The sequence below is a fragment of the Colobus angolensis genome, unplaced genomic scaffold, assembly GCF_000951035.1.
Source record: "Colobus angolensis palliatus isolate OR3802 unplaced genomic scaffold, Cang.pa_1.0 Scaffold68, whole genome shotgun sequence".
NCBI lineage: Eukaryota > Metazoa > Chordata > Mammalia > Primates > Cercopithecidae > Colobus > Colobus angolensis.
Window position 1 is genome coordinate 5,316,845 of NW_012120487.1, and position 19,237 is coordinate 5,336,081.

Below are 19,237 nucleotides of genomic sequence, written 5' to 3' on the forward strand. Positions count from 1 at the left end.
TGTTAGCCAGGATAGTCTCGATCTCCTGACCTCGTGATCCACCTGTCTCGGCCTCCCAAAGTGCTGGGATTACAGGCTTGAGCCACCGCGCCCGGCCTCCAATAAGTATTTTTAATAATGGGGTAGATATTTCCCATTGTAGCCAAAAAATCAATTTTAAAATTTCCATTAGAAAATGGGAAATGATGTTACTTTGTTCTACCTGATTGTCCCTCAAAGATGCATTTTATATAAGATCAATCAAGCAACATTGAACTTTTAGATTTTTAGTTACTTAACCATATCTCTAGGTTCTACAGTGATTATTACCCATGATTTGACTTCAAGCTGAAAGGACCACTGTCATTCAAAATGAGGTGCTGAAGCACATACTGTGCTTCCAGAGATTAAATGGGAAGAGTTTACATTCAGTATTAACCTGTTCATGTTCAGAATCTTATGTGTGATTTACTGGTGATTTTAGTGATATATGTACTAAACTCTTTAATTATACTTAAAGGAATTGTTTTATGAAGCCAGTCACATATGATACTTTTATTTTCTGGGTTCATTTTTTAAAGTTTAAGTTTTTAATTGTCAAAAATGTCAAACAGTACAAAAGATCATAGAGTAAAAGGTAGGGCTCTCTTCTACCCCAACTGTTTGATATCCTTTCCAGAGGTAACTAGTATATTATCACTTGTATATCATGAGTTATTTTAAATGCCGGTCTTGAACATTTATTATGTGAAATTCTTGTTATCATAGTTAGAAATTTTTTATTAAATAGAAAGATAGTCTTTAGATTGTGGCACAAACTACTGTGGGGAGAGGTCTATACACAGAATAACCACATTATCATCTAAAGTGGAGTGGGTCACTTCTGAGAGTAAAAGGGGGCACTATTAACATGATACTGAGCCAGCAGATACAAACCATGCTCTATATGCACCTATTGATAAGTCAAATGCATGTCTCTTTTCTGTGAATAATTAGCTCATTTCTCCATCTGATCTCTTTCTTGATTTGTCCCTTTAACCAACCTATTACATTGTTTTCTCCCCTTTCAGACTATGCTGTGGAAGAGAAACCATCACAGATTTCAGTAATGCAGCAGTTGGAGGATGGTGGCCCTGACCCACTTGTATTTGTTTTAAATGCAAATTTGTTGTCAATGGTTAAAATTGTGAATTGTAAGTTATAAATTCTTAAAAATTAAAATTAGATATGGTTTACTGACTCATAGATAGTACATAAAACTTTCAGATTTATTACACACAAGTATTTTTATATAGAGCCACATCTTACTAAACACTGAGTTCTGAAAAAGTTGGTTTGTATAAAATAATATATCCCAGAGGACAGCTGTGGAACTAACTGAAACTCTCACATTTAGTTACAGGGGTGAGGTAGGTGAATTCTCCATGGAGGAAAGCCAAACAAATCTTGAACTTATCTGACTTAAGTTCTTCTTGAGATGAGTATGTTAAATCACAACTTACCACTAGAATAACTGGTGGTAGATAAATTATACAGGCTACTCAAATAATTTATATGCTAGGTTTTAATCCCAGAAACCTCAATTATGGTGCAAAACATTTTTTAGGAAAAGTGTTAGCTAACACACAATAAAGCTTCAGTATATCATAAATTGAGATTCAGAAGAAACTTCTCAATTCTTGGTGCTAGCATCATGGGCATCAGAATGAGAAAGATGATAGTATTTCAGAATTTTTTGAGACAGAGTCTCACTCTGTCACCCAGGCTGGAGTGCAGTGGCATGATCTCTGTTCACTGCAACCTCCACCTGCTGAGCTCAAACAGTCCTCCCACGTCAGCCTCCCAAGTAGCTGAGACTGCAGGTGCGCACCATGCCTGGCTATTTTTTTTGTATGTTTTTGTAGAGACAGGATTCTCACCATGTTGCCCAGATTGTTCTTGAACTCCTGGACTCAAGTGATCTGCCTGCCTTGGTCTCCCAAAGTGCTGGGATTACAGATGTGAGCCACCGTGCCAGCTAGTAAATTTGAGAATTATTTAGAGAGTGTGTTTATTATGAATGAGTGTTAATAGGCAATTTTAAAGGAAGGAACCTCTGGGGAACGATCCTGCAGTTTTCCATGTGTACTTAAGTTGATTTTGGAAACCAGAAACATATACTGCTTCCTTAGAAGTTCTACATTGATGAAATGTGGGTTTCTGGCTTACTTGCTAATCACACTCTTATATGTTTGGCCAGTTATTAATGCTTGCTACCTTTCCTTCTAGGATCAGATTTAAAATTAATTTGCTTGAAATTTCAATTTGCCATATCTAGTTTATAAATTTTGCTTAGAAATTAGCTAACCTAAGACCAGGCACCATGGTGCACAACTGTAGTCCCAGTGTTTTGGGAGGCCAAGGCAGATGAATCACTTGAGCCTAGGAGTTTGAGACCAGCCTGCTCAATATGGTGAAACCTCATCCCACAAAAAAAAGAAATATATTGGGCATGGTAACATGCTGCTGTAGTCCCAGCTACTCACAAGGCTGAGGTGGGAAGAGTTCTTGAGCCCAGGAGATAGAGGTTGCAGTGAGCCGAGATCATACCACTGCACTCCAGTCTGAATAACAGAGCGAAACCCTATTTAAAAAAAAAAAAAAAAAAATTAGCTAACCTAGATTCTTGAAGTGTATACCATTATTAGGAATGTCCTATTTAAGTACATAAAACAAGGATTCCCAAAGTGAAATAAAGATGTCTTTCTTTTTTTGATTTACATTTGTTTTGATTTACATGGGTGGTATTCATAATTTTATGTGACTCTTTTTTCAGTTCCTTTGGGGATCCCATTGTGTTGAGGTATGAAGAGTAAAAGTGTCAAGGATTAAACATTGTTTTTGACTACATATGGTTTCTCCTGTTCATACTCTCTGTATAGCCTTAAAGTGAAGGAGTGGAACTAAGTAGTTCAGAAAAGCCATCCTTTTCACTAATTTTTATGGCATGAAGCCAAGTGAAATCATGTTGCTGATTATCTAGAATTTTTTCCCAGAAAGGACTATAGTTAAAATAGCTCGAATCTTTTGGTCATATATTAAATTTAATAAATATACATAAAATATATTTTCTTTAGGTCACAACCTGAAGACAAAGGTATACTACTGTCTTTTATTGTAATTACTTTTAGCCTTACATAGGTAATTACTTCCTTTGATGATATGATTTTTAAAAATATAACGGTGGAAGACTATGTTCTTTAATCACATTTGGCTATGTATTGGCTTACAATACCTAGTTTGGTTTTATTTTAGTATTAATAGAATGTTGCTTCTTTTAATAATAGGAGTTAAAAGTTTTAAGTGCATTTTATTATTATTTCTTTTACTTCCTTTTCAATCTTTTCTAAGTGTTTAGAAAAGAGCCAGAGGCATTGGCATGTTTTATTTTCTACAATAGTTTTTTGGCGCAATGCAGTGACAGTTCATAGTTGAATTACATAGACTTAGTGTGATCTATTTTAATCTTTGCTGTATTGTAACATAGATTTCTGTGCAACTTTTTTTAAGAGTAAGGATTGATAGGAATCTCTTTATTTTTATATTTTTATTCCATCTGTAGATGTGAACAGGAAGTGTTGGTGTTTCACAACCAAGGGAATGCATGCAGTGGGTCAGTCTGAGATAGTCATTCTTCTACAGTGTTTACCAGATGAAAAGTGTTTGCCAAAGGATATCTTTAATCACTTTGTGCAGCTTTATCGGGATGCCCTAGCAGGTATGACTTAGTCTGCTCCCTTTGTAGATGACAAAAAAATTTTGAATTCAAATACAAGATAATAGTCTTAACTTTGGACATAAGCATGGCAGGGGTCTTTGATATTAGTGGCAAGTTGGAGCTTTCCATGGTTTGAGGAAATTATAAATTTTAGTATTGTACCTGGTATGGTTATTATTTTACAGAGGCTGAAATCAAAGCTGTAAGAGAATCTGGTGACCTAACCGTAAGAATATTTTCTTTTTAGTGGCCTAGGGGTCAGGATATTGGTATCTGGTAGAAGGAAGCATATTTGTAACTTACTTCTTGTTTCTTTGGTTAACAATATTTATTTAATCATAGTGTAAATGCTAATGAATATTCAAATTTCAAAAACAATTAGCATAGATGACTTTATGGCTTGTGGCTCCAAAATAAATCGTAAATATTAACTAGCAATTTAAAAGTAAAGGCATAGAGGTTAGAAGTTGGGAAAGACTAAGGATATTAACATAAAAAGAAACTAAGATTGAGAGAAAAGAAGCACAATATTTATTTGGCATTATAATTATTTATTATGACATTGTGTTATTTGACATTGCAAAGTCAGCCTCTCTTTGATTTAACAAATGAGGTAAAAAATGGTGTAATTGAACTGTTCTCATTTATTGTAACAGGATGTCAGTATATAATATCTGTACTTGATAAATAGGATTTATCTTTGAGGAAGAAGACTTGGAGATGGTGTGAGGGTGACTGGGGTATTAAAGCTATTTTCACGTATTATTTGATAATATTTCATACATAATATTAAAACCATAAATTTTTCAGACTTTCTTAATGTAATAATTTTCATTGTGGGATTCTGTGCCAAAGATAGTATCCAGAATATAAAATGCACTTCTGTGAATGAAAGTGTTTATTACAGCATTACCTAAATTTAACACAAAAATTCAGAAGCAACCTAAATGTCTTAGTTTTGGTGAAAAGTTTAACTGTGTTATACTTATTAGATGTGAGCATCTTTTTGAGAACTCTTTTTGGCCATTAAAACAATATTTATGAAAAGAATGTAATAACATGGAAAATGCTCTTTAAATAATTACAGAAGCAGAATATATAGTTGTATTTTTAATGTGATATAGATTATGCGTAAAAGATTGTGCCTTTATGTCTTCATTAGTCTCTACAATAATTTAGGTGTAGCATTACGTAGGGCAAGGTGATACACTGGAAACTGACCACACGATACCTGTGAAGTACCTTTGAGTGTTTACCCTGTCTGTTCCAAAATGTGTAGGGTTAAATCTAAAATCACCCAGGTCCTCCAGGCCACATAATACCCTGGAGCTGAATTTAGTCCTGGAAATAACCGGGAACTTTCACTTTTCTCCTCAATCTGAATGTATTCACTTTTAAAAACTCTAGAAAATGGCATTGGAGGTTCAAGTAATTGTACGTTCATGTGGATTTTGAGAGGGTGTCAGAGACTAGGGTATGGGAGGTTCATGAATGTCTTATTTAGGAGCCCATCCTTTATTCTGTAGGCAATGAAGAACCATTGAAAGAATTTAAGATGATGAGTGACATAATCAGATTTGCATTTTAAAAAGATGACTGTGGAAGCATTGTGAAAAATGGATCAAAGTCCGTGAGTCTGGTGGCAGTTAAGAAGCAATTTCAGGATAAGCAAATGTATATTCATACACTAGAATACTGCTCAACAGTAAAAATGAACTAACTGCTGATGTACACAACAACATGCATGACTTCACAGACATGCTGAGCAAAAGCCAGGCACAAAGAAGTACATATTGGATGATTCCATTTATATGATTTTCTGAAACTGGCAGAATTAATCTGTGGTGATAGAAATTAGGTCAGTGTTTGCCTAAAGTGAGGTGGAGGTGCAGGTGCTAGAACTAATTACAGAGAGTCCCAGAAAACTTTCTGAGATGAGAGCTCTATATCTGGATTAGGATAGTGGTTACATGGCTGTTTGCCAAAACTCATTGAAATGTACACTTAAAATCTATTGCTTTTATAATATATAGATTATACCTCGGTAAAACTTATTTTTTAAAAAGATATTGCAGGAATCCAGCAAGAAATTAAGAAATTATCAGGATTTAAATTAAATAATTGCAGTGGAAATAAAGAGTACTGGAGAGATATGAAAGATGTGGTGCTTCAATTCAGTAGGATTTGGTAACTAATTGGATATGGGGGGTTAGAGGGGGCAAGTTAAGGTTGGCCTCAGATTCCTCGCTTGAGCACCTAAGTGTATGTTGGTCTTATTCATCAAGATGGTGAATAGAAGAACAGATTTGGCAGAGGAAAGGGAATTCTTTGTTCAATGTGCTGAATTTGAAATAATGACATCAGATGAAACATGAAAATGGCAGATGAATATATGGGTATGGATCCCAGAAGATAGGTCTGAGTTAAGATATACAGATTTGGGAGACACAGCTTTTACGGGATAGTTGAGAGTATGGTTGTAAATGGGATAGGCCCGTGTGAAGAGACTACATCCGTAGATGGAATCCTGGGAGATAGACAGCCTCTCTCGGCAAGGAGAGGATGTGAATTATTGTGTGAATTATTAAGATATGTTTAGCATAAATGGTTATATTTTTTAAAAAGGATACTTATATGTCAGTTGAGTCCATTTTGAACTATTAAATTGCAAAAATTTTGAAACAACAAAAATACTTGGAACTGATTACACAATACTAATGATAGTCTCAAGGTCAGACTATAATACATCTAAGCCAACTAAAAATACTTTCTATAATGTAGGATAGGGACGTGAACATATAGATGTATATGTAAGGAAATAACATTTCAAAAGCATAAATAAGATGAAGGAGTTTTTCCTTGAATAGGAATCATTTCACAGCTCATCCAATATTGGGACTAGAAAGCATTTTAGATAATTTAATACAAACTCTTCATTTTTTAGATAAGGAAAATCAGACCTAGAAGTGTGAATGGCTTACCTAAATCACAGACCAAGTTGGTGGCAGAATTAGGACTATAGCTTCCAGATCAGTATTCTTTACATTATGTCAGTTGCCTCTGTGTATCCATTAATAATATGTCAGTTCTTAAAAAACACAGATATATTATCTATATACTATACATATTTATTAAGAATCCTATTTTTAGATAATCAGGGTAATAGCTTGATACATTTCACTATAAATTTTTTAATAAGTAAAAACATATTTTGGGTATTCTAAAACAGGGGTCCCCAACCCACAGGCCATGGACTGGTATTGGTCGGTGGCCTGTTAGGAACCAGGCCACACAGCAGAGGTGAGTGGCAGGCAAGCAAGTGAAGCTTCATCTGTATTTATAGCTTCTCCCCATCACTCACGTTACTGCCTGAGCTCTGCCTCCTGCCAGATCAGCAGCGGTATTAGATTCTCATAGAAGTGCGAACCCTGTTGTGAACTGCACATGTGAGGGATCTAGGTTGTGTGCTCCTTATGAGAATCTAATGCCTGATAATCTGTCACTGTCTTCCATCACCCCCAGATGGGACAGTCTAGTTGCAGGAAAACAAGCTCAGGGATCCCTCTGATTCTACATTATGGTGAGTTGTATAATTATTTCATTATAGATTACAATGTAATAATAATAGAAATAAGGTGCACAATAAATTTAATGCACTTGAGTCATCCTGAAACCATCTCCCCTCCTCCACAGTCCGTGGAAAAATTGTCTTCCATAAAACCCATCCCTGGTGCCAAAAAGGTTGGAGGCTACTGTTCTGAAATGATCGGAGGCCAGCCGTGGTGGCTCACACCTGTAATCCCAGCACTTTGGGAGGCCAAGCCAGGTGGATCACCTTAGGTCAGGAGTTCAAGACCAGCCTGTCCAACATAGTGAAACCCTGTCTCTACTAAAAATACAAAAAATTAGCCGGGCGTGGTTGTGGGTGCCTGTCATCCCAACTACTTGGGAGGCTGAGGCAGGAGAATTGCTTGAACCCTGGAGGCAGAGGTTGCAGTGAGCCGAGATCATGCCATTGCACTCCAGCCTGGGCAACAAGAGTGAAACTCCATCTCAAAAAAAAAAAAAAAATTACCACAATTTATTATTTTTCTCTTCTGTGTAGTACATTGAGTGAAATTGACAAATTGTATCTTAAATTTCTCCTGAGTGTGAAACCTTGAATATTGTATCACTAGCTTAGGGTTATTCTGCCCTAAATCACAGAAAAGCCTTAGGAGCTATTGGATGAACTTTTTAATAATTTCCTGTGAATTTTAAAATCTAAACTACAGGTATTTAATAACCATATGTGTATTATATATCTATCTATGTGTGTGTATCTATGGTTCACCTGTATATACACACACACTTTTTTGTCATGCACAGTTTTTGCATTCTGCAGTGAAGAGAAACATTATAATTTGTGAGAAATTATGTTCTGAGAGTTTCAGAATGCCTTCTGGTTATGACAGTGCCATCGGAGGTTCTAGACTGTGTATTGTTTCTCCCTGTCTCCTATTCATTCCTCCATATTTTGTACCTGTTTTTTGCAAACCATCTATTCTGAATATAGACTTGAATGAAGTTGGACTTGTATCTACCAGATTGTTATTTCTGGAGTTAATCTCTGGTTGTTTCCCTCTCTTACTCAAAAGCTTCTTTGGCTTTGTATTGCCTTTAGAATTAACTGCGCTCCAACATTCAGTATTCTGCATGATCTGTTCCTAAATTTTTAGTCTCATTTCCCGCTAGTCATCTCTCCATACTTCCATTGTAGCCAAACGAAACATTTCTTGGTTCATTTTATGTATATTCTGATGATTTTCCATTTCATTACCCATGATTATGCTACTCCCAACCATGCTATTTCCCAACACCCCAACTGTCTCAATCCTGTCAGTTGTCCTAAATCTTAAAGACCACTTTCTCCATGAATTCTTTCTTGATGGTCCTCCTAGACAGAAGTAATCTCTTCTGAACTCCCTTAATCTTTTGTTTTTAATTTAATTAATTAATTTATTTATTTTGAGGCAGAGTCTCGCTCTGTCGCCCAGGCTGGAGTGCAGTGTTGCGATCTTGGCACCCTGCAACCTCTGCCTCCCGGGTTCAGGTGATTCTCCTGCCTCAGCCTCACAAGTAGCTCCCAAGTAGCTGGAACTATAGTCGCATGCCACCACACTTGGCTAATTTTTGTGTTTGTAGTAGAGACAAGGTTTCACCATGTTAGCCAGGTTGGTCTTGAACTCCCAAACCTCAGGTGATCCACCCGCCTGGGCCCTCCAAAATGTTGGGATTACAGGTGTGAGCCACCGTGTCCAGTCTAATCTTTTATTGGTAAGAAAGTGTTTGGTATTGTTATGGTTTCGGTGTTTGTCCACTCTAAAACTCATGTTGAACTTTAATTGCCATTGTAACAATATTAGGAGGTGGGACCTTTAAGAGGTGATTAGACCATGAAGGCTTTACCCTTATGGACGGGATTAGTGCTGTTATAAAAGGAGGGGGTTCATTCCCCTCTTGCTCTCTCTTTGGGAAGCTGAGGCAGGAGGATTGCTTGAGGCCAGGACGTTGAGACTAGCCTGGTCAACATAATGAGACCCTATTTCTACCAAAAAAAAAAAAAAAATTAACTAGGCCTAATGGCATATCCCTGTAATCCCAGCTACTTGGGAGGCTGAGGTGGGAGGAGTCCTTGAGCCCAGGAATTTGAGGCTGTAGTGAGCTATGATTGCACCACTGCATTACAGCTTGAGTGACACAGTGAGACCCTATCTTTAAAAAAATAATAATAATAACATCATGTCATGGTTCATGTTTTTATTTTATTTTTCAAATTCTGAACCTTTTGGTAAATTAAATTTATTAGAATTATGGTATTGTAGCTTTGCAAAGTAATTATTATTATTATTTTTTTGAGACGGAGTCTCGCTCTGTTGCCCAGGTTGGAGTACAGTGGCATAATCCCTACTCACTGCAAGCTCTGCCTCCCGGGTTCACGCCATTCTCCTGCCTCAGACTCCTGAGTAGCTGGGACTACAGGTGCTCGCCACCATGCCTGGCTAATTTTTTGTATTTTTTTTTAGTAGAGATGGGGTTTCACTGTGTTAGCCAGGATGGTCTTGATGTTCTGACCTCGTGATCCACCCTTCTCAACCTCCCAAAGTGCTGGGATTACAGGCGTGAGCCACTGCACCTGGCCTCTTTGCAAAGTAATTTTTCAACTGATGAGAAAGTTACATGGAACTATTTATGAAGAGGTGATTTAAGACAAATACCTAACATTTTTGAGCACTTAATATACGCTAAGCAGTGTATTCATTGCCTTATGTACACTATTTTATTTCTTCTAAAGTGCAACTCAGATTCATACTGTTACTGTTTCTATTTACACATGAGGAAAATGAAAGACACCGAAGGCCTAAGTAACTTAAGATCACACAGTTAGGTGGTAAGTGGCTGAACCCAGGTTTAAACTCACTTATGTAGTCTGTAAATCTCATGTTTTGAACCATAAGAAGTACTATAGTGTCTCTTGAGCTGTTTTTTTAAGAGATAGGGTCTTGCTCTGTCACCCAGGCTGGGTAGCAGTGGTGCCATCATAGCATACTCACTGCAGCCTTGATCTCCTTGGGCCCAAGTGATCCTTCCTTCTCAACCTCTCAAGGGGCTGTGATTACAGGTATGAGCCACCTGACCTGACTCCTCTTGAGCTTTCATGATCAATCTCACAGATACACTAAACTGAGGACATGACCTTTTACGAAGTAGTCATGCATAACTTCAGTTTATTGCATTACAAAGAACTCCAAGAAACTTTCTAAATTCTTTTGATGGCTTGAATTTTAGTCGTATTAGCACTTAGAAATATTAGTGTTTATTGGCTGGGCGCGGTAGCTCATGCCTGTAATCCCAACACTTTGGGAAGCCGAGGGAGGCAGATCACTTGAGGTCGTGAGTTCGAGACCAGCCTGGCCAACAGTAGCTAAACCCTGTCTCTGCTAAAAATACAGAAATTAGCCAGGAGTGTTGGTGCGCGCCTATAGTCCCAGCTACTTGGGAAGCTCATGCAGGAGAATCACTTGAACCTGGGAGGTGGAGGTTTCAGTGAGCTGGGATCATGCCACTGCACTCCAGCCTGGGTGACAGAGCGGGACTCTGTCTCAAAAAAAAAAAAAAGAAAGAAATATTAGTATTTATTAAAATGAATGAACCATTTGCTTGGAAATGGTTCCATTTGAGTTGATGTGAGGATTAATATGCTTTGAAACAAAAGGAAGCTATTGTCACATAGATATTTAAGTTATATTTGAATTGAATTTACAGATGGCTGGCTACTTGTAAGGATTTGAAAAATAGTTTAAATTCCAAATTAAAGATGGAAAATTGTAAATTACTGTATCTGTATATTTTTTGAAAGACTGTGTGACATACAAAGACTAGGAGATTGAAAGATCTGCTTTCTAGGTTTTACTTTGCCACTTATTTACCTCATGTCTTTTCAGAGTCACTTCACCTCTACCTCTAAGCTTCAGTTTCTTCATTTGTCAAATAAAACCCCAAATTTCGGGGAAATGGTACCGTTCTGCTTACCTGCTAGCACTGATCTGATGATTATCTCATTAATGTTATGTAAAATTACTTTATAAACCATTGATAATAAAGCATTTAACATCTTTACCAGGTCATTTAAACTCAGAAACAAGATTTTGTGTCATTTTAGTTATATGGGTTCTTCACTAGTCTTGGGGTATATATAAAGTTAGTTCTGTGGATTCATGGCATTGAATGCAGTCATCGAGAAGTACCTATATAAATTAGTACATAACAGACTTTATGCGTTCAAGAGCCTCAGATTAGGTCTTCAGATGAAAGCCTTCCTTTCTTTGTCAAATTCTTATACCCACTGTTTTATTTTTGCCAGTATCTACACTTGTGCAGTGTTACTTGTTTGTAGATGAGATAGTATATGACAGTCTAAATCAGTCATTATTGGTAATCTACATTTTTTTAAAGTAATAAATATTTAAAAGATAAAAGATATATTTTATAATGAGAGGGGACTTCGTGAAGAATCTGTGATTGGGATGAAGAGAGTGTTAAATGGAAGAGGCAGAAAGGAAATCAATATCTGTGGAAAATAACTGCTAATAGATTCTAGGCTCTAATGGGGAAATTACAAAGGAATAATGAGTGAGTGCCTTGAGTACTAAGCCAACATATTTTTCACCTCTAAGCTAGGACAATCTTTGTGAAATATAAACATTACACCGTGTCTTAGTCTATTTTTGCTGCTATAATGGAATACCACAGACTGGATAATATATAATGAACAGAAATGTATTTCCTATAGTTCTCATGGCTGCAAAGTCCAAGGTTGAGGGATAGGCATCTGGTGAGGACCTTTTTGCTGCATCATCCCATGGCAGAAGGGCAAATGGGGTGGGGAAGAGAGAGAAAGAATGTGCATGTGCCTGAGGGCATGTGCACAAGGGAGGCCGAACTTGTCCTTTCATAACAAACCCACTCCCAGGATAACAGCATTAGTCCAGTCACCTCTCATGAGGCCTTACCTCCTAGCACCAAGTTTCCAACACATACTTTTTCAGGAATATATTCAAACCATAGCATGCCATTGATAGAATTAGAGGAATGCTGTCATGCACCTTACATTGTGGAGGGAAAGCATCTCTTTCTTTAATTCCCTATTCTCCTCCTTATTCACCAAAGCTAGATAAAGAGATGAAAAACAAATTTTTTCTCTTTGACAAATTATCTGTTGAATTTTGTATGAAGTATCTCTTACATTGTATCCTAGAATTCCAGAATCAAGAGTAGTAGTAAAGAGGCAAAGGTGAATTTGGGGATCTGATCTCCCTAAAGTTCCTGACACTGTATCCTTGATTCTGCAATGGTTGCCAGAAAAAATTTAAATTTATCTAAATCTCACTCTAAAATCATTGAAAATCCCCCCCAAAATCATATATTTGGCTGATCAATATATGTATATTTGCATTAGAATAATAATAGTTACAATTTTTTGAGAATACAGTGTTGCTGGTCCTGTTAGTCATTTTATAGATTTCCTTTCATTTATGCTTTATAACACATCTGGAATTTAATTTAGTTTCTCCTTCCATTTTACATGGACATTGAGGCTCAGAGAAGTAACTTACCCCAAATCCCACAATAGTGAATAATCAAACTAGCATTCAAACCCGTATCTCTGGGACTCCAAAATCTGCAATTTATTTTTCAAAATGCCGTACTGCTACATTGATATGACAATTCTTTTGTTTTTATAGATCTGGCCCAGCAGCTTAATTGTGCAGCCAGACCTGGGTAATCCTGGAGCAAGGGTACTACCCCTAAATTCCTGAATGTACTACCTTAAATGTAAAATATAGATGATAATGTTTAAGTGAACATGACTTTCAACCACAAAGCTTCTCTGAGTTTAATGGGGAGTTATTCCCTTCACTTGTGGTTCCTACTGTCAGGATACCTATCCGCTAAAATCAAGGATGCAAAGACGCATAACCATTATAAGAATGAACTCTCGTTTTCAAGAAAAGTAAGCATTAATTTCTCTGATGGAGATTGCTTCATTTGGTGTTATTGCTTTCAAAGGTATCAAAGGAAGCTCATACGTGGCAAGTGAACACATTTGTTGTTCCATCATTGAGCAGCTCTTGTCAGGAAGTCCTTTTGCAATTCTAAACTGAGGAAAATGTCTCCTTAATGAAGGGTTGATATGTTTGTTACTGTTTCATTCACAAAAGTATTTTGAATTATAAAATGGCTTGACCAGGCACGGTGGCTCACACCTGTAATCCCAACACTTTGGGAGGCCAAGGCGGGTGGATCACTTGAGGTCAGGAGTTTGAGACCAGCCTGGCCAATATGGTGAAACCCCATCTCTACTAAAAATACAAAAATCAGCTGGGCATGGTGGTGGGTGCCTATAGTCCCAGCTACTCAGGAGGCTGAGGCAGGAGAATTGTTTGAACCCGGGAAGCAGAGGTTGCAGTGAGCTGAGATTGCACCACTGTAATCCAGAGTAGGTGACAGAACAAGACTCTCTCTCCAGAAAAAAAAAAAAAAAAGAGAGAAACCTACTTAATATGAATTTAAATAAGCCCTAAATTACAGAGCTATGTTTCATATTTCTCTCAAAAAATTATAAACAATAAATCCTGTCCAGGCACAGTAGCTCACTCCTGTAGTCCTAGCACTTTGGGAGGCCAAGGTGGATAGATCATTTGAAGTCAGGAATTTGAGACCAGCCTGGCCAACATGGTGAAACCCTGTTTCTACTAAAAATACGAAAAAAATTAGCTGAGCATGGTGGTGCATGTTTGTAACCGTAGCTATTCAGGAAGCTCAGGTGAGAGGATTGCTTGAACCTGGGAGGCAGATGCTGCATTGAGCCAAGATCACACCACTGCACTCCAGCCTGGGTGACAGAGGAAGACCCCATCTAAAAACAAACAAACAAACAAAACAAACTTGTCTGTGGTACCATCTTCATAAATCCTCATCTTCCCTTAATGTCTTATAACTCTACTTATTACCATAATTCATTATGTTCATGAGTTGACTTTCTTCACCCAGTGAAATTATAAGCTTGGTGACAGCAGCTTCCTAATCTGAACATTTCTTTTCTTTTTTTCTTTTTTGAGACAGAGCCTCTCTATTGCTTAGGCTGCAGTGCAGTGGCACAATCTTGGCTCACTGCAACCTCCACCTCCCAGGGTCAAGTGATTCTCCTGCCTCAGCCTCCTGAGTAGCTGGGATTACAGGTGCACATCACCACACCTGATTAAATTTTGTATTTTTAGTAGAGACGGGGTTTTACCATGTTGGTCAGGCTGGTCTGGAACTCCTGACCTCGTGATCCACCCTCCTCAGCCTCCCAAAGTGCTGGGATTACAGGCGTGAGCCACCGCTCCTGGCCTTGAATATTTCTTTATGACCTTTGAGGCGATATTCTTGAGACCTCTAAAGCAATTCATACAGTAAAGCTATACAATTTAACCAAGGAAGGCATCAATATTTTTGGCTTTTATCTAGACAAACTTCAACAGTGTGATAATGTAACTTAGTTTATGCTCTTTAGAAGCCCTGATAAAATTGGAAACCAAATTTTCATTTAATAAATGCCATATATGGCCGGGCGCGGTGGCTCAAGCCTGTAATCTCAGCACTTTGGGAGGCCGAGACGGGTGGATCACGAGGTCAGGAGATCGAGACCATCCTGGCTAACACGACGAAACCCCGTCTCTACTAAAAAATACAAAAAACTAGCCGGGCGAGGTGGCGGGCGCCTGTAGTCCCAGCTACTCGGGAGGCTGAGGCAGGAGAATGGCGTAAACCCGGGAGGCGGAGCTTGCAGTGAGCTGAGATCCGGCCATTGCACTCCAGCCCAGGCGACGGAGCAAGACTCCGTCTCAAAAAAAAATAAAAAATAAAAAATAAATAAATAAATGCCATATATTTAAAAATCAGCTTTTTAAATGTAAGTCTTTCATAGTGAAAGATTGGGAATTACTGTTTGGTAGTGTCCATCCAGCCCAGTGTTGCATAATAATGTGTATTAAAAATATGATTAACTGGCCAGGCACGGTGGCTTACGCCTGTAATCCCAGCACTTTGGGAGGCTGAGGCGGGTGGATCATGAGGTCAGGAGATCGAGACCATCCTGGCTAACACAATGAAACCCTGTCTCTACTAAAAATACAAAAAAATTAGCCAGGCATGGTGGCGGGTGCCTGTAGTCCCAGCTACTCGGGAGACTGAGGCAGGAGAATGGGGTAAACCCAGGAGGTGGAGCTTGCAGTGAGCCAAGATTGTGCCACTGCATTCCTGCCAAATACGATTAATTTATTGATACAAAGTAACGAACTTTTTTGTTTTTAGGGAATGTGGTGAGCAACTTGGGACATTCCTTCTTCAGTCAAAGTTTCCTTGGAAGTAAAGAACATGGTGGATTCTTATATGTGACATCTACCTACCAGTCACTGCAAGACCTAGTACTCCCAACCCCACCTTACTTGTTTGGGATTCTTATCCAGAAATGGGAAACTCCTTGGGCTAAAGTATTTCCTATCCGTCTGATGTTGAGACTTGGAGCTGAATATCGACGTAAGTAATAAAAACACGTTTTTCAAAGCCACATGACCAAGGCATGATGACTAAAGAATGCCTGAAATATTCAGAGCCCTCCGTTTGGTGATATAATTCAGCAGAAATAGTCTTTTGAAATAGCTAAACTAAATTTGGCCAGTGTCTGCGCATATTGGGCGTAATGGGAAGCACTGAAAATAACGAATGAGAAAGTTGATTATGTATACCTTGTAAACTTACTGCTTTTATAGTTCATTGATAAAAAACATGATCATCTTTAGAAAAATGAATTTGAACTTAAGTAACTTTATTTTTTGTAGTGTCTGTATATGATGAGCATATTCTTTGTCACTTGGTTGGAAAACAGTTATGATCAATTATATTTTACTTAACATACTGGAAGCTAGTGAAATGGAAACCACTCTCAGTTGGTAAGGAATATGCTACAGAAGAAGAGCTTCCTTGCCCATGGCTTTAGCAGTGCAACTAAGATGTGATTTTTAAAAAGACATTAATGGTTAAATGCAAGCTTGATTTTAAATTTTATAGTTCCATCTAATTAAAAGTGCCCCATGCTAGGAATCAGACCACTTGAGTAAGATTCTCAACTCTGCCTCTTATAAGCTCCGTAACTTTGGGCAGGTCACTCAAGTTCTCTGATTGTGTTTCTTTTGTAAACTGGAAATAATAATGGTTGCTTTTTATTTTATATTGGATTGTTAACAGGATCCAATGAGAGAATAAATGAAACATTATTTTATAAACCATAAAACTGTGTTCTCAGCAAGTCAATTTCATTCTTTCACCAATTATTTATTAATTCAGTAAGAATTTAATAAAGGCCTCCCATATATCCTGAATCCTGGGAATTCTGAAATAGCTAAGACGTGATTATAGGCTCTTGGGAACTTTTATAAGGAATACATACAGAAATCATGATTATAGCAGTATATTGTGTTAAAACCTGTGCTCAAAGTTAAGTTCATTGGGAGCTCCAAGACGGGCTCTAACTTGACCAGGAATGAAGGAGTAGTTGGACCTTCAGTTTTCTTGAACCAGAGTGCCTCTGGATTATCTCTGAAGGCTATATATGAATCAGCTAAATGAATCAGGGAAAGGGAAAGGGAAAGATTGTGTGCAGAAGAACAACATATGTATCTTCCTGTTTTATACAGATGTTTCAAACCATAAAGTTCAAGAGATGAGCCAGCCTGTGATTTGCCTCTCCTAAGGAGGATCCTGGTTAGGAGTATAGAAGAATGAACTCTTGGCTGAGTGCCGTGGCTCATGCCTCTAATTCTAGCACTTTTGAGAGGCAGCTGAGGCGGGCAGATCATTTGAGGTCAAGAGTTTGAGATCAGCCTGGCCAACATGGTGAATACCATCTCTACTGAAAATACAAAAAAAATTAGCTGGGCCTGGTGGCACATGCCTGTAATTCCAGCTACTGGGGAGGCCAAGGCAGGAGAATCGCTTGAACCCTCTTACAGCAGGAGATCATGCCACTGCACTCCAGCCCTCCAGCCTAGGCGACAGAGTGAGACTCTGTCTCAAAAAAAGAAAAAAAAAAAAAAAAAAAGGAGTGAACTCTTAAATGTGTTGGGGAAAAAAAAAAGTGAACTCTTAAACTTACTGAGCACAGAGGAATCAGGAGATATTTTTTTCCTGGATTGTATCAATTCAGTTTGAAGACGATTGCTCCCTAACCTTGTGGGGGGAGACAGGGTCTCATTCTGTCACCAAGGCTGGAGTGCAGTGGCACAGTCATGGCTCACTGTAGGCTCGACCTCCTGGGCTCAAGCCATCCTTCTACCTCTCAGCCTCCCAAGTAGGTGGGACTGCAGGTGCATGCTACCACACCCAGCTAAAATTTTGTTTGTTTTTTGTAGAGACAGGGTCTCCCTAGGTTGCACAGGCTGGTCTCAAACTCCTAGGCTCAGGTGATCCTTCTGTCTCAGCCTCCCAAAGTGTTGGGATTACAAGCATGAGCCACTATGCCAGGCTATTGTGTGCCATTTTTGAAATATTTACGTCAAAAGGCTTATTCTGGTTATCAGAAGACTTAATATGGCTTAGGATTTGTCTGCTACCATGCCAAGTAGTTTTTGAGCCCAAAATTTGATATGTTCTAATGAACCATTACAATTATATTTTGAAAATTGTATTACTCATGAAATCTCTTTTACCAAAGTTTTATGTTGCCAAACTTAAGTTTGATTGTTTCTCATTTCCATAGTTTATCCATGCCCACTATTCAGTGTCAGATTTCGGAAGCCATTGTTTGGAGAGACGGGGCATACCATCATGAATCTTCTTGCAGTAAGTCAGGAATTGTTTTTCCTTTGTCCTTACTGGAGTTTATATGGGAGAAAGAAGAAAGCAAGTTTATTATTTTCTTGGTAGCTGTGCCCAAGCTGCTTCAGGCAGGTAAAGATTTATGCTGAAGATAAAGAACAGTATATATATACACACATATATATACACACACACATATATATACATATATACCTATATACATATATAAAAATATATACACATATATACACACACATATATATACTCTTTTGCAAACATGAAGTGAAATGGTACAGAATTCCAGTGCCTGATTATACACTTACTGTCTAACCTTGCAGAATTATTGTGAGGACTAGAAGTAATATATAAATAAAACACCTAGCATTCTGTCTTATTTTTATTTTAAGACTGGCATTCTATGAGTTTTTCTTGTGTTATTATAGGTTATTATCCAAGCAGAGATTGGTCAGAGATTGTACCCAGATACCCCAAGCCAGTAAGGCTACTGCTCTCTGCTGATGGATCTGAATATGAACTGGAATTTAAACTTCATTGTTTTCCTTTCTTCTGGGCTCTCTCATGTCTCCTACACACATGCACAGGTTCTGACTCTGTTGGCCAAGAACATTGGTTGGCTTGAGTCCACTAAGTTCTCCGCTGCATATATGCACAGACTAGGATCAATCCTGGATATCTGGATATTAAATAAACAGTTTATGAAGCTGCCTATGGTTGTCACATCTCCCAGAACTTACCCCAAACAGGTTTAGTGAACTCAAGCTAATCAATCTACTGGGCCTCCCTTTTTAGTAACCACTGAGATTACCACTTTGACAATGTTCCATAGCAAGTAAACTCCTTCAAGTAGCAAAACTCATTTTTTTGTTTGTTTTGTTTTGTTTTATTTGACACAGAGTCTCACTCTGTTGCCCAAGTTGGAATGCAGTGGCGTGATCTCAGCTCATTGCAACCTCTACCTCCCAGCAATTCTCATGCCTCAGCCTCCCGAGTAGCTGGGACTATGGGAGCACACTACCACACCCAGCAAATTTTTTTATTTTTTATAGAGAGAACATTTTGCCATGTTGGCCAGAATGATCT

At 38.1% G+C, this 19,237-nt stretch overlaps 1 protein-coding gene across 1 annotated transcript in view; it reads left to right on the forward strand.

Annotated features, from left to right (window-relative positions):
- Window positions 1-19,237, forward strand: part of ZFYVE9 (zinc finger, FYVE domain containing 9) — a 136,440-nt gene that overhangs the window by 62,290 nt on the left and 54,913 nt on the right. Inside the window, exons 8-11 of the mRNA XM_011926373.1 lie at window positions 1,050-1,172; window positions 3,581-3,736; window positions 15,635-15,859; window positions 18,078-18,160. Of these exons, the coding sequence (XP_011781763.1) occupies window positions 1,050-1,172; window positions 3,581-3,736; window positions 15,635-15,859; window positions 18,078-18,160 (587 nt within the window). The remainder of the gene's footprint in view (window positions 1-1,049; window positions 1,173-3,580; window positions 3,737-15,634; window positions 15,860-18,077; window positions 18,161-19,237) is intronic.